At 45.1% G+C, this 14,220-nt stretch overlaps 1 protein-coding gene across 1 annotated transcript in view; it reads right to left on the bottom strand.

The window, feature by feature from the left end:
- Nucleotides 1-14,220, bottom strand: part of LOC311161268 (ATP-binding cassette sub-family A member 9-like) — a 33,746-nt gene that overhangs the window by 5,384 nt on the left and 14,142 nt on the right. The window contains exons 15-32 of the mRNA XM_084218690.1: nucleotides 13,804-13,942; nucleotides 13,149-13,239; nucleotides 12,077-12,216; nucleotides 11,529-11,648; nucleotides 10,814-10,973; nucleotides 10,411-10,577; nucleotides 9,863-9,990; nucleotides 9,128-9,265; nucleotides 8,202-8,315; nucleotides 7,503-7,673; nucleotides 7,239-7,352; nucleotides 6,939-7,046; nucleotides 6,299-6,367; nucleotides 5,664-5,755; nucleotides 3,423-3,543; nucleotides 2,398-2,512; nucleotides 2,048-2,139; nucleotides 758-921 (exon numbers count right to left, since the gene is read on the bottom strand). Coding sequence (XP_084074816.1) covers nucleotides 758-921; nucleotides 2,048-2,139; nucleotides 2,398-2,512; nucleotides 3,423-3,543; nucleotides 5,664-5,755; nucleotides 6,299-6,367; nucleotides 6,939-7,046; nucleotides 7,239-7,352; nucleotides 7,503-7,673; nucleotides 8,202-8,315; nucleotides 9,128-9,265; nucleotides 9,863-9,990; nucleotides 10,411-10,577; nucleotides 10,814-10,973; nucleotides 11,529-11,648; nucleotides 12,077-12,216; nucleotides 13,149-13,239; nucleotides 13,804-13,942 — 2,243 coding nt within the window. The remainder of the gene's footprint in view (nucleotides 1-757; nucleotides 922-2,047; nucleotides 2,140-2,397; nucleotides 2,513-3,422; nucleotides 3,544-5,663; nucleotides 5,756-6,298; nucleotides 6,368-6,938; nucleotides 7,047-7,238; nucleotides 7,353-7,502; nucleotides 7,674-8,201; nucleotides 8,316-9,127; nucleotides 9,266-9,862; nucleotides 9,991-10,410; nucleotides 10,578-10,813; nucleotides 10,974-11,528; nucleotides 11,649-12,076; nucleotides 12,217-13,148; nucleotides 13,240-13,803; nucleotides 13,943-14,220) is intronic.

Below are 14,220 nucleotides of genomic sequence, written 5' to 3'. Positions count from 1 at the left end.
GACCTCATCAGGAGAAGCCACCTCTCCAAGGGGAGAGGCATTGAAGATGTTGTCTCTTAACCACACGAGCCAGTTTTGTTAACAGAGAAACCCTTCCCCACCCTATAAAATCATAGAGTGATTGGGCTGGTGTGGGAATCAGAAAAACAGAAACTTCCCTAGACACTGAAGGATTTAATTTACAGCCTTGGAAGGAGCTTAGATTGATGCAAAAATACAATACACAGATATTAAGCAGAAAAAACCCCAACTTATATTTCTACAGTTGTCGGTGAGAGCATGCCTTAAGTAAGTGAGAAACTGTATTGAAAAGATGGGGATTGATTTATAATAAGGGTGGGGTTGTATGGAATAAGCTAAGAGTTTAGAAGTTATAACAGAAGCATTTGTGTGCCTGTGAGACAGAAGCCATTAGAGAAAAGTATCTGCACTGCAGCAGAACCAAATGTGATAGATTAGAAAAGCAAAATAAAATTCTATAATATGATAAATAAATGGAGAGTGGCAACCGTCCATTGGTTTAGAAAGTTCTATATTGCCTTGTAATGGAGAAACTTGTGACTACTCTTGAGCTATGGCCAAATGCTTGCTCCTGTAAAATCTCAAGGCCTCTGAGATTGTGTTTATCTGAGCAATAAATCTTTCTTAGCTTGAAAACAGTCCCATCCCTTCGTTTCCAGCGGCAACAGACAGGCTGGAAGGCTCCCCACCTCAGGAGGGAGGGAGAACCAACAGATGAGATAATTTGGCTTCCTACCAGCTGATGGCAAGAGCAGCATCTTCCTCCCTCATTCCCCTGATGGCAGTGAAGGCCTCCAGGTGCTGCAGCACTGTCAGGTGTGGCCAGAGCGGGTCCTGCTGTGGGCACCAGCCCAGGGACCCTGGGCATGGCAGGGCTTCATCCTGGCTCCTGAGCAGCACCTGCACAGACACACAGCTCTGGATGTGTCACACAGTCACAGGGTGCTTTGGTGGGAGGTATCTCAGAGCTCATCCCACCACTACCATGGGCAGGGACACCTTCCAGCAGCCCAGCAGCACCTGCACAGACACACAGCTCTAGATGTGGGATGAGCCCATCCTGTTAAACCTGTCCCAGATTCCCACTCCTGCCAGGCCAGGGCTGCTCACCACCCAGATGTGGGGTCACACATCTAGAGTCACACATCTAGGGTCACACATCTAGGGTCACACAGTCACGGGGTGCTTTGGTGGGAGGTATCTCAGAGCACATCCCACCCCTACCATTGGCATGGACACCTTCCAGCAGCCCAGCAGCACCTGCACAGACACACGGCTCTGGATGTGTCACACAATCACAGGGTGCTTTGGTGGGAGGTATCTCAGAGCACATCCCACCCCTGCCATGAGCAGGGACACCTTCCAGCAGCCCAGGTTGCCCCAAGCCCCATCCAGCTGGCCAAGGCAAGCAGTTGTGTGGTCAGCAGCCTCTTGGGAGTGGTCACTGTGGGGCTCCATGAGCAGGGCGATGCTGCTCCATCTGTTTTTTCACTTTGGGTGATATTACCAGCACCACTCTGTCTTTTCCTAGTAATACTTTTCTATTTCCTACCTTCAGTCCCAAATTGGTAAGAGCAATGGCATTTCCCCTCCCCCAGCACATGCCATTAATCATTCTGCACGTAATTAATGATGGATTGTTACTGGCCCAACGCTGGTCACATTCGTTTTTAATTTCCTGGTTTTGCAAGGCTGTTTATGGAGAGTGTTATTTTTGGGTTTTTTTAGATGTCAACAATTCTTACAGGGCTTGAGACATTTCACAATGGGTTTCCAATGTCAGCTGAAGATTTCCTGTTGCTCAAACTCTCAAATCTGTAGCACTGACTTTGATGAACACTAGAATTTATGCTTGGCATAAATCAACACTTTTTCTCAGCTCTGTAAATATCCAGGACACATAAACTGTACATAAACATCCATACATCCCCTGATTGTAGGAAGATTCTGTTGGCTTGCCTTATCACATTCTTAATTTATAAATGCATCAAGGTCATCTCTGCAGCTGCTCCAAGGAGCCACCTACCTCCCCAGCAGTCACTGCTACACCTCCAGAAATCATGTTCAGAGTTGTGCTTTTCCCAGCTCCATTGGGTCCTAACAGACCTAAGATTTCTCCTGGAACAAATATGCAACGACTGTTAATAATATTTATTGGTAATATGATTTCTCCTCTGTGTTCTATGTAACATTTAAAAGTCCAGTAGGAGAAAGGGTTGTTTTATCCCCATAAATTAAAACTTTGAATGCAGGAGCCCAGAGTGTCAGCTCCAAATGCCCACAAGAAAATTCTAACAAAAATATTGCCTCCAAATGAGGCCTTCCCTTTAGATTTTAGTAATTTATATTACAGGGAGTGCAAAAAAGTACTTGAACCTTTTCTAACACCAAAAGAGAGGTTTTTGACAGCAAGTTTCTTCTTTTTCTTAAAGATGGAAGTGGCTGTTTTGACTTCGTATTCCTTGCGCAAACCGTTGACAACAACCAAGTCCTGTGAAGAGACAGAGAGGGAAATAAAAATTCTCCTCCTACCCAATGAGCAGGACTCTGAAAAAGAGGAAATTTCTAAATTAAAAAGCTATGCAAGAGGTTAAAAAATAAAAAACCAAAGCAGGAAAATGTGCAGGATGGGAATAAAAATAATGGGGCCAGCTAAAGTCCTTGTGGTGCCACCGTGGGCTGGACGGTGAGATCACATCTTCTCGGGATTTCTGCTGGTCAGAGTGACTCTGAGATACAAACAAATCTCTTTTCTCAGCCTGGCAGCTGGAGAAGGACCCAGGATTCTCCTGTCCTCATTCTCAAGGTTGTTTATTATTTCTTATTTCTAACATTCTTTTTCTGCCTCGCCGAGGTCTGGCAGGTCGGGTCGAGGCACACTGCCTGCCTGAGGTGGTGTTGTCTTTCATACTAAAAACAATGTGTACATTATTTACAATAATTTCTTCATACTTATCACCTATGTCAGACAGTGAGTTTCTACCTTAAACTAATCTAAAAGTGCTAGCTAAACTAATCTACAAGTGCTAGCATCACTTAGAAGATGGAGGCTAGGAAGAAGAAAGAAGAAGGACAGGGCAAATTCTTCTATATTGGGACTTTGGGCCCCCATTTTAAAAACCTTAAAATTCTACTTTTCACCTTATGATAAGCTGACTATCATTCTATTCAAACTTTCATGGCTTGTAAATCCTCATATGAGGTTGGTAATTTTTTCCAGGGGTCAAGATCAAAGGCACAGGGCTCCTGGGAGGGTCTCGAGTCCTCCAGGGCAGCCAGAGGGATCTCCCAACATCTGAGTGCATGAGCTAAGAAAGCAGAGGCAGGTGGGAGAATGAAGATGATGGAGAAGGGAAAGCAGAGCAGTGCAGAGCAGTGCAGAGGGCTGGGCTGGGACCCACCTGCTCCTGCTGCAGCGAGGCCAGCGCGCCCCACACGCGCTCCCGCTCCGCCTGCACCTCCGGGGGCTCCTCTCCAGCTGGCTCCTTGTTCTGCTGGGGCTCCTCTCTTCTCTGCTGGATCCTAGAGGGCAGCAGGGTCAGACTAAGCCCTGTTCTGACCCACGGATGGGGCAGCTGGGAGGTGCTTTAAAAACTTTTATTCCATTTTCAGTCTCATGAGAAGGGTGAGAAAATACAGATGTCACGGACATGTTTTATGAAAAATCCTTTAAGATTTGAGAAGCTGAGAGGCCTCAGGAACAAAATGCAAACAATGATTGTCTGCTGCTGTGGGGATGCAACAGGTGGAGCTGGGATTGGTCTCATGTGGTTGTTTCTAATTAATGGCCAATCCCAGTCCAGCTGTCCAGACTGTCTCGGTCAGTCTGAACCTTTGTTATTCATTCCTTTTCTATTCTTAGCCAGCCTTCTGATGAAATCCTTTCTTCTACTCTTTCAGTATAGTTTTTAATATAATATATATCATAAAATAAGAAATCAGCCTTCTGAACATGGAGCCAACTTTCTCATCTCTTCCCTCATCCTGGGACCCCTGCAATCACCGCCACATACAGATGTTATAATTCACAACATCACAATCGAAGCCAACTGTTTCCTAATTACAAAACACTGCAAGCATTTCTTAACCTATCAACTTTGACCACACTGTATTAGAAATGTCTTAACATCACATCTAATCATCTAAATGTCTAATCATCTAAAATTACCCCTCGTGAATCCTGCTACAGTGCATCTTTCATAATTCTATTTCTCTTAAGTAGTCTTATTTGCAAAACCATCGATTAAAACTTATTTCTACCTCAGTTTCTCTCTCTCAACAATGTCCATCCTATTCTATAACATTCCTAAGTCAATATTTCTTAAAGCAAAGTTGACACACAGATACACACTACGTGAATCTTCTGTCAAATTTTAAAAATTTTCTACAAATCCTTTTCCCACAGAGGAGAGAGTGCTTTCACTGGGAATCCCTTCCAAAAAAAGGTTTGCATTTATAAGTTTTTCCCCAGTATAATTAGAGAGGACATAAATGCATATATATCTAGAAATAAGGGTAACAGTTTTCAAATTTATCTCCCAGTGCACAGACTGGGGCCTGAACTACCCACCACAGTAGCAGGAAGGAAATAAATAAAATTGCCCCAAAGCATCAAATTCCCTATTTTTTTTAAAATTTAATACTTTTTTGCCAGCTGAGGTTGAAGCTGGTGACACAAACATTAGAAAGGGAGTTGTGAAATGGCCCCTTCCAGGCCCAGATTTTGCCAGATCAGTGTTTTTGATAAGCCCCAAACCTCTGGGGCAGTAAAATGTGTTTAGAGGATCACACTTTTAGTGCTGCCACGTTTTAAATTTATTGCAGGGCTCCCACTTAAAGTGTGGTCCCTTGAATTTATTTTGCTGGCAGCACCAATGAAACCCAAAATTTATTTGCCCTCGGGGAGCTCACAGGCTCAGAGCTGGGAGGGACACACGAGGATCCCTGAGCTGTTCCCCAGATGCTGCTTGCTCAAGTATTTATTCCTGGAGAAGAAAAGCTAAACTTCACTGGCATGGATGAGAAATAAAGGCCAACTTCAGCTTTTCCTTCATCTTTAATTATTGACTGGTTCCCTGCTCCAGGCAAGCCAATCATCTGGTCAAGGAGAATTAAAATACACATGGCAGGTTTGCAAAGCAATTTGGGCATTTAACCCCCCCAACTTGGTAGTGTTTGGTAATTAAATACTTTATAAATCTTTTAATAAATATAAATAATATAATATACTTTTTATAAATCTTCTCCCATGTGACTCAGGTCATTCATGTTGGTGACAGTTAAGCAGGGAGCACTTGGACAACCTCAACCTGAAGAAGATTTAGGGAAATTCTCCATCCTATTTGGAGCAATACTGACACCTTTGAAAAGGAGTTAAATTTTTTCTGTTTCAATTTAGAACTAGAATTTAGCCCCCTGTAGGGAAATGTCCTGAAATTTCAGTTATGAACCTTAAAAAAAAAAGCTGAAATCACAATTTTTATCCTCTCAAGGACACAGAAAAAATTAAAAATACTAACTTTATCCAGATGCTGACAAACATTTTTCACAAAATACATTTTTCCCCCTGCTGTCAGGAGGCTGTGCAGCTCCAAGCCCACCCTGCAGGCTGGGATGGCTCACAAGGAATCCCTGGGACCCACCTGAAGATGGGATCAAACCCTGGGACTGCTTCTCCGTATCTCATCTCCAAACAGCGCAGGAGGAAAGCAAAAATCACAGCGTGGATGTATGGCTGGAAAGCAGACACTCATTAGGTTTGGCTGGAGACAAGGTAACAACACACCTGTTAATTTCAATTATAAAGGGATGCAGTAATAACCCATCTCAGTAATTTCAGCTGTTGAAAAGGTCTGCAGGGGCAAGGAGCCAAACTGATGCTTTGCAGACATTCCTCTCTGAAATGCAGATTATTTGCAAAAGCCTTGATTTCTTACAGCAGCTCTAGCCCAGAGAATCCACCTGCACCCCAGCAGACATCCTGTGGGATGGGAGATCCTCTCATCCTTCTGCAGAAGCAGCACTGGCATCATCAGTTCATTAAAAATGTCTCTGCCTTCTGCATGAGCTCCACTTAAGCCCCTGCCCCACTTTTGCAGCATCCAAGGGCCACATCAGGCACAAGCCCAGGATTTCTTGGGATTTTTCTCCCCTGCCAACACTCAGTGGGAAATTTTGTCTACAAAACCCATCCTTTCTTTATGGGGAGAGTTTACAAGCCCAGTGCATCAGTGACAGTCCCCCCTGCCCAAGCAAGCAAATCCAAGTCCCTCCTTACTGCAAAGACAGGCATGTAGATGTAATTCCAGGTCTCAAAAATGCTGAAATCATGGTACATGAGGAAATTCTGGAAGAAAAGGAGATGAGTCAATTAGAAAACTCCTCAGCACAGTGTGTCTGAGGGCAGGGTCAGAGCAAGTGGGGCAGGTGGGGATGTTCAGCTTTTCTTCAGGATAAAGGGATAATGGAGCTTTGATCTGCACTTTTTTCTTTGGTTCTTACTGCCTCAAGGGGTTGTGGCTTCCTTGGCCACAGAAATTCAGAGGCCTGAAATCAGTCAGGTTAAGCCAAGCTTTTCCATCACTGCTCCTCTCTTCCCAGGTCTTTGGCCTTCTCCCAGCTCACTTCCTCCTTCCTGGCTTTCCCACTCCAACACTTTCCCCTCCCATCCCACCCTTGCTGCCAAAATACAGCCACTGTGACAGCTCTTAGTGACTAAACAAACCAAAAAAACCCCAATCAAACAAAGGATTAACAGGTCAAATCTCGGCCTCTTCTCTCACTCAACAGCCTGGAACTTCTCCTGTTTCCTTTTCCCTCTTTCTCTTTTTTGACTGGGAATTTGGGAAGTGCCTCTGGCTTTGCCAGTTTGTATCATTAGGATAATTATTGAATTTAGTAGGATGTGTTTTGCTTACTAGTCCAGAGAACATGATCCAGCCCACAGGAGGAAACATAGGAATCAGCATACAGATGTAGTAAAGTACTTCATGATGGTCACTGTGCATAAAAGCAGCATAATTCACCTGGAATAAAGCAGAAAAACTATTTCAATTATGAATGCATTGTTGCTAAAAACCAGGATATTTGTCAGTGATTCCGTTTATTCTGCTTAATATTGATACAAACTGAAATTTATTAATGTAAATTTGAAATAAAGCCCCAAGTGGCAAGGTGTGTAAATCAAACATTTCAGAGTGAAGGCGCTCCTCACTTACCAGAATGAAGGTTAAAGACCAAATGTAACGATTGCTTCGCCCCATGTGAAATTTGAAGGCCATTAAATAAACGAAGAGGACAAGAGATATTCCATAACCAAAGATGCAAATGAGCTGGGGAGAGAGAGAGAGAGAGACATCAGTGACCAGGAGGTGCCTGTGGATAGATGAAAAGAAGAAGAAGCCCATTGCAAATAAACTCTAAAGCCAAATCCTGCAGTGAAGTGAGGGCAGGGAGCTGCTCCCGTTGTGCCCAGAGCTCACCAGGGTCAGCACAACACGGGTCTCCAGGGGGCAGATGCGGGTGAAGAGCAGCAGGAGCCCGAACAGGAGGCACATCAGGCTCCAGAAGAGGGGGACGTCCACCAGAGCCTGCCCACACCAGTAGGCTGAGGGGAAGAGCCCTGCCAGCCGCAGCTGGGAGCGAGCCTGGAGCTGCAAAAATGACAAAAATGACAAAAATGACAAAAATGACAAAAATGGACAGTCTAAAACATCAATCCTGCCCCTTCTCCATTCCCTCGCTCCTCCCTCCCTCTCCTTTCAGAGCACTTCCAATTCTTCGTTCAACCATTGTTTAAAACCACTTCTAAAATGAAAAAAAAAATTAAATCACTCTGATTTCAAAAGCTTTTTTAACATCCACATTATGGTGAGCCCCAGCTGGCTCCCTGTGATGCAGAGAAGTGCACTTTGGTTCTAATCTGATTGATTTTCTTCTATCATCCTACCTAGACACCACAGAATCACCAAATGGTTTGGCTTGGAAGGGACCTTAAAGATCATCCCTGCCATGGCAGGGACACTTCCACTGTCCCAGGCTGCTCCCAGCCCTGTCCAACCTGGCCTTGGACACTTCCAGGGATCCAGGGGCTGCCACAGCTTCTCTGGGCACCTGTGCCAGGCTTCCCCCCTGGTGCTCTCCAGATATTTTGCACTGCATTCACTCCTCGTGCTCTTTACCTTGTAATCCTCCACGCTGCTCATCGCAAAGAGAGGAGGCAGACCAGCAGCCAAAACCAGCAGGTAGGTGAACAAGCCAAAAAAAATGTAGTGCTTCAGCTCTGGGTTTTCTCCCTGTGGGGAGAAATTCAGTCATCCATGACTGATGCTGCCCAGGGAAAATCTGGCTGGCTCGATGCTCATGGGATGGTTGAGCACACCAGTGAGCAAGAGCACTAACGGTAAGTCAGTGGTGCTTAAGAACAGACAGCAAGGCAAAAAGAACAAAGTAATGACATTTAGCATCCTAGAATTGGCAGAAATAATTTGGATCATTGTAAATTGTTGAGGATGGAGGCAAGCTTTTTTGTTGCTGAGGAAAGGTGGGGTTTGCAAAGACCGCTGTTGTATTCCCACCATGCTCATCAGGAAAGGACCTGAAAGATCATCTCATTCCACCCCTGCTGTGGGCAGGGACACCTTCCACCATTCCAGGTGGCTCCAAGCCCTGTCCAAACTGTCCTTGGACCGCCAGGGATGCAGGGGCAGTCACAGCTTCTCTGGGCACCTGTGCCAGGGCCTGCCCACTCTCCCAGGGAACAATCTCCTCCTAATATCCAATCCAGGTCAGTGAGATGTGACATTCCCCTTTGGCCTGTCACTCCAGCCTCTCCCCATCCTTCCATCAGGGACTGCAAGGCCACAATTAGATCACCCTGAAACTCCTCCGAGAACAATCCCAATCCTCTCCAAACAGCACAAATCCCTTAGGGTACCGAAACCCCACAGAACCCTTGGGAAAATCCCCATGGAACACCTCCAGGAACCAGCAGCAGTGGCACCACTGCCCTGAGCCCTTGGGAGCTGCCCCCCAGCCCCCAGGCTGTGCAGTCCCCATCCCTGCAGCTGCCCCAGGCGATGCTGGCCCGGCAGGGAGGGAGCCTCACCGTGTAGAAGAGCTGGCTCCAGACGCGGAAGCGCGCGGTGGAGTTGAAGAGCCGCAGGAAGGTGTTGCTGAGGATGTTCACCAGCACGGGGAAGCAGTTGATGGGCTCTGGGCTGCACATCACCGTGAACTGGCGGCTCTGGAGGGGTCAAAACAAAAGAGGCCTTCGTGTCCCTGAGAGGTGTGAGCAGCGCTACTGAAACTCCTTATTATGCCAAAAAAATATTCTCCCTTTTCTGGAGCAGGGTTCCCAGATGAAGGGAGGAATGATGAATATGGCTCCATGTGCTCAGAGGGCTCATTTATCACATTATAATAGTATATTCTATTAAAGAATGCTATACCAAACTATACTAAAGAATACAAAAAGGAAACTTACAGAATGCTAAAAAGAAATACTGAAAACTGGTGACTCTCTCCAGAGCCCTGACACAGCCTGGCCCTGAGTGGCCAAAGAGTGAAAACAACTCCCAGCAGAATGCAATGGAACAATCACCTGTGGGTGAACAATCTCCAAACACATTCCACATGAGCACAGCACAGGAGAAGCAAATGAGATCAGAATTGTTTCCCTTTTTCTCTGAGGCTTCTCAGCTTCCCAGGAGAAGAATCCTGGGGGAAGGGATTTTTCCAGAAAATGTGACTGCCACAGATGCGTTTATTTCTCTCATTTAAACACTTCTCAGGAAATCCTGTTGATGTACAGGATGAAAGAAGGGAAAAAAATATCCCTCACCTTGCCTTCCAGGGATATTTTAATAGCTCCATTATAATCTGGAAGGCTTGTGATGTTTTTCTCCGAGGTTATTTCTGGGGTTATGTTTTGCATCTTCAAAGCAGCAATGAAATCCTCGATTTCTGATCCTGAAATCAAGTCAAGGACAGAAATTAAAGTCATTAGAGGGTTTTTTTTTTTTCTTTAAATAGAAACAGTTTCATATAAACAAGTTCCTACTTGCAAAGCAGAGTTATGTTAAAAACCCCAAATATTGAGATTCTAAGCAAACACATATTTTGTTATATCTTTTCTATTTATGTAAACTGGTTAAACAAAATATATGTTTCAAACTTAGTTCATTTATTGATTTTTTTTTAAACTTCCCTGGTTCTCTTCTATATATCATCTGTTTCATCACGACAACAGCATTTTCTTTTGCTCAAAATAAAACACCTCTCAATGCACATTCCTTTATATATCTGTGGCATTTGCAAGGTTCCTCTGTCCATTATAAAAAAATTCACATTGATGCAGAAAGTGAGTCAGCCCCACATGTTGCTCCTCACCTGTGTCATTGAAGATGAGGAGGTTTGTAGACCTATTTTGAATTTTCTCTTTTGTGGGAAGAAAATACTGGCTAGATGTGATTTCCCAGCTGCTGGAGGTGTGCCACAGATGAAACAGCATTAAAACCATCAGTGGTGGAAGGATAAATATTCCAAATAACAGCAATCTAGATGGAAAAAGAGACCATAAGTGAGTCCAGGGGAAATCCACCAATGAGTAATTGTGGGATTTATGGGGAAATTTAAAACTTAAGCAAGCCAGAGTTCTCCTGCTAAGCCCAGACTGCTGCTGTTTTTGCAGCTTTGAAACATTTCCCATCTAATTCTCTGCTTCCAAACATCTCCAGCAGTATTTAAACCCCCCCTAGGCTGCTGCAGAGCAAGTGGGAGCTCCTGTACTTACATGCCCCTGAGGAATTTTCCATCGTGCTTCAGTTTGAGCAGGTGAATTCTCAGCACAGCACACACCTGCTGCCTCCAGAGCATCATCCCACTCATGGCCAGGATCCCCTGCCTGGAGAACCACGGGAGGTTCTGGTCCCTCTCCTCGAGGTCTCCCTCTCCTGTGTGTGCACCATGAAATGCCATTACCCACAAAGAGCCTTCCAAGGACCCCTTCCAATCCCAAACAATCATCAGGAATCTTCTGCTTTGAATTGCTTAATTTTTTTTTTTTTTTTTTTTTTTAAGAGAGAGAAGAGTTAGAAGTGCAGAGAAAAAGGACCATAATTCATCCAGAATAGAATTTATACTGGTGAGTTCAGACTGGCTGCTGTGGCAACACATCCAAGATCTTCAGTGGCCTTGGGAAATGCCTTCTGCAAACTTTATCCCTTCCCACCTCCAGGTCTGGGCTGTACAACCCTCCAAAGGTAAATAAATATCTTTCCAACACGACCCTTAATTCTCATGCTTGAAACCCTTTGGGAAGCTGAGACAGAATAATTTGGGCTTCTCCAAGATGACATTCCTCACTGAAGGCAAGTGGGACACAACTAAGCTACTCCAGGCCTATCAATACTGACATTTAGCAGAAATGGATTAGATGTTCAATTAAAACACACGTTTAGATGGAACTTTAGGGACGCCACACTTGCAGAAGGGAGTGAAGGCTTTACCTTCGGGATCGACGGCTTCCTCCCCCTGCAGCTTCAGAAAAACATCTTCCAGGGTTGTCCTGGTCACCTCATAACCAACCACCCCCTGCAAGAGGCTGCTCTCCAGGTGCCTGAACAGATCTGCATGGGAGAAACAACCAGGCTCAGCCACTGTTAATTAACAAATTCAGCCAATTAACACTGGATGTTCCAGCAGTCACATCATTATTCCACGCGACCTGAAAGTCATGGCTAATTTATTGTGTGCTTTAGAGGTAACTCGTGGAAACTTCAGTGGTTTTGGTTTTCATGGACCATACTGAAAACAGAAGAGGGTAGGTGGATTTTGGTTTGTAGATCAGTTGGTGGATTTTATTTTTTTCATCTTCATTATTAATATCAGCATGTGCACTGAATGGTCTCCATAAAACTGATATTTATGCACCTTCCTAACACCACACAGTATGGAACCAAGGAATAAAATTATTCCCTTCACAGAAACTTTGATTTCTGCTTTTCCCACCAGCGGGTTTCCCTTTAAAACCCTGGCACAGGGACAGGTTTCTTACCTGGGAAGCTGTCAGTGTTTTCCAGAGGCAGCCTGAAAGACAGCTCATCCCTCTTGTGTCCCTTGAGCACAGCATCAGGGATGTACTGTCTGACCACAGATGACACAAGCTCCGGGTCACACCGGTCATTTATGCGCATCCTGTTAAAAAAACCCCATTGTTAGAATAAGAAATAAAAAATGTGTCCCTCATCTGGTTGGAGCACAGAGCCAGGGGTGATTCTTCCACAGGGAAACCTCCAAAACTGGGAGAACTTCAGTGGGAATTTTTACAGCCATCTGCAGTGCCCCTGGTTTTGCCATGTGTCACTGACAAGTTTTATCAAAAATCCTTTCTTTAAGATTTGAGAAGCTGAGAGGCCTCAGGAACAAAATGCAAACAATGATTGTCTGCTGCTGTGGGATGCAACAGGTGGAGCTGGGATTGGGCTCATGTGGTTGTTTCTAATTAATGCCCAATCCCAGTCCAGCTGTCCAGACTGTCTCAGTCAGAGACAAACCTTTGTTATTGATTCCTTTTCTATTCTCAGCCAGCCTTCTGATGAAATCCTTTCTTCTATTCTTTCAGTATAGTTTTTAATATAATAAATATCATAAAATAATAAATCAGCCTTCTGAACATGGAATCAAGATTCTCATCTCTTCCCTCATTCTGGGACCCCTGCGATCACCGTCACAGCCACACATGCACAAAATGGTTGAGGGTGAGAATTATGATCCTGGACAATGCTGCTAAACCAAGAACTCAGGAATCAAACTCCTAAGAAGAAAAACAACTTTGCAGCAAAGCCACTGAACATCACTCTGGCACCACAGATCACCTCACTCTGGTCCCCTTTCACTGCAGAGTCATTTTAGCTGTGTGCTCAGAGCTTGCAGGGTTGGGTTCCCAAGAAAGGCAGCCTGCTGTCCAAAGCAGGGAAATTCTGGCAGCCTTAAAGCTCTTCTAAAATGAATTGTCAGGATTTCTATTACTGTCCAGATAAACTCTACAAAAACAGAGATTCTACAAGAAAATCTGAGAACGAGAAGCTTTTCACAAAAAGAGTGATGACCAAAACAAAAAGTTTTACCTTAAGTGATAGCCAATTCCCCACTTTCTCTTCAAGTAGAGAGATGAGCCAACACTCTGTAATCTCCCACAGGAGAGGAAGGCTTTTCGATCTGAGGAGGAGGGAATGCAAAGGATTTAGGGGGATTTACAAAGTGCAGTAGACTGACCTCACTCTGCTCCTTCTGAACTCAGCAGACATTTTAATAATAAACTGAGAGGAGTAAAGCCAGGCCAGCCCTGTAGGTCTTTTCTTAAAAATACTTTTAAACCAATGCCTTTCTTCTCAACATCACAGTTAATTATTTTAGTTCTGCATTCTTGTGGGCTTTTGGAGAATTTCCCATGCAGCACAGGAATAACACAGAAATGGGAATAGCAGTAAGTAAAATAAAAATAAAGGAAAATAAAGGGAGTTTTACTGATATAGAGACAAAGCCAGATAATGTGGAAGTGCTTTATCCTAGAGAGGAGCATGAGCAAAGAAGACTGCTTTATTCTGGAGAGGAGCATGAGGAAAGCCTTGGAGGGACGCATCAGCCCAGTTTTGACCTCGGCTCAGCTCGGGTGGTCACTGTCACATAAAACACGTCCAGCTGTGCCACAGGGGGACCCACACGTGGGCTATGCCCTGGAAATGCCTTTAGTGCACCCCCAAGGTGCCAGCCTGGGCTCACCAGCCTGAGTGTCTGCCTCCTCCACGGACTGGGTGGCCAGGAGCGTGACGCGCCCGGCGCGGCGCTCCCGCAGCAGGCTCCAGACGTGGTGCCTGGAGCAGGGATCCAGCCCCGCCGTGGGCTCGTCCAGGAGCAGCACCTGCAGAGCACAGCTGGGTCAGAACTGCCCACACTGCCCCAGCCTGGGCAAGGGGTTTGATGTGGCAGCAGCTCTCTGGCCACAGAGAGGAACACAACCTTCCCAGGCATCGTCCTGGGGGAGGCGGTGAGGAGGTCAGAGAAAAGAATGAGAAACATTCCTATCTTCACTTGCTGCACCTGGTGTTGTGAACACGTGGAATGGGTTATGGAGGTTTGCTCACCAAAGGGTGGTTTCTTAATGGGCCAGTGGTGATGGTGTTTTTAGTAAAGGACCAG

Source organism: Fringilla coelebs (genome assembly GCF_963513975.1).
Source record: "Fringilla coelebs genome assembly, chromosome: 19".
Taxonomy (NCBI): domain Eukaryota; kingdom Metazoa; phylum Chordata; class Aves; order Passeriformes; family Fringillidae; genus Fringilla; species Fringilla coelebs.
This window is presented reverse-complemented; position numbering and strand designations above follow the sequence as displayed.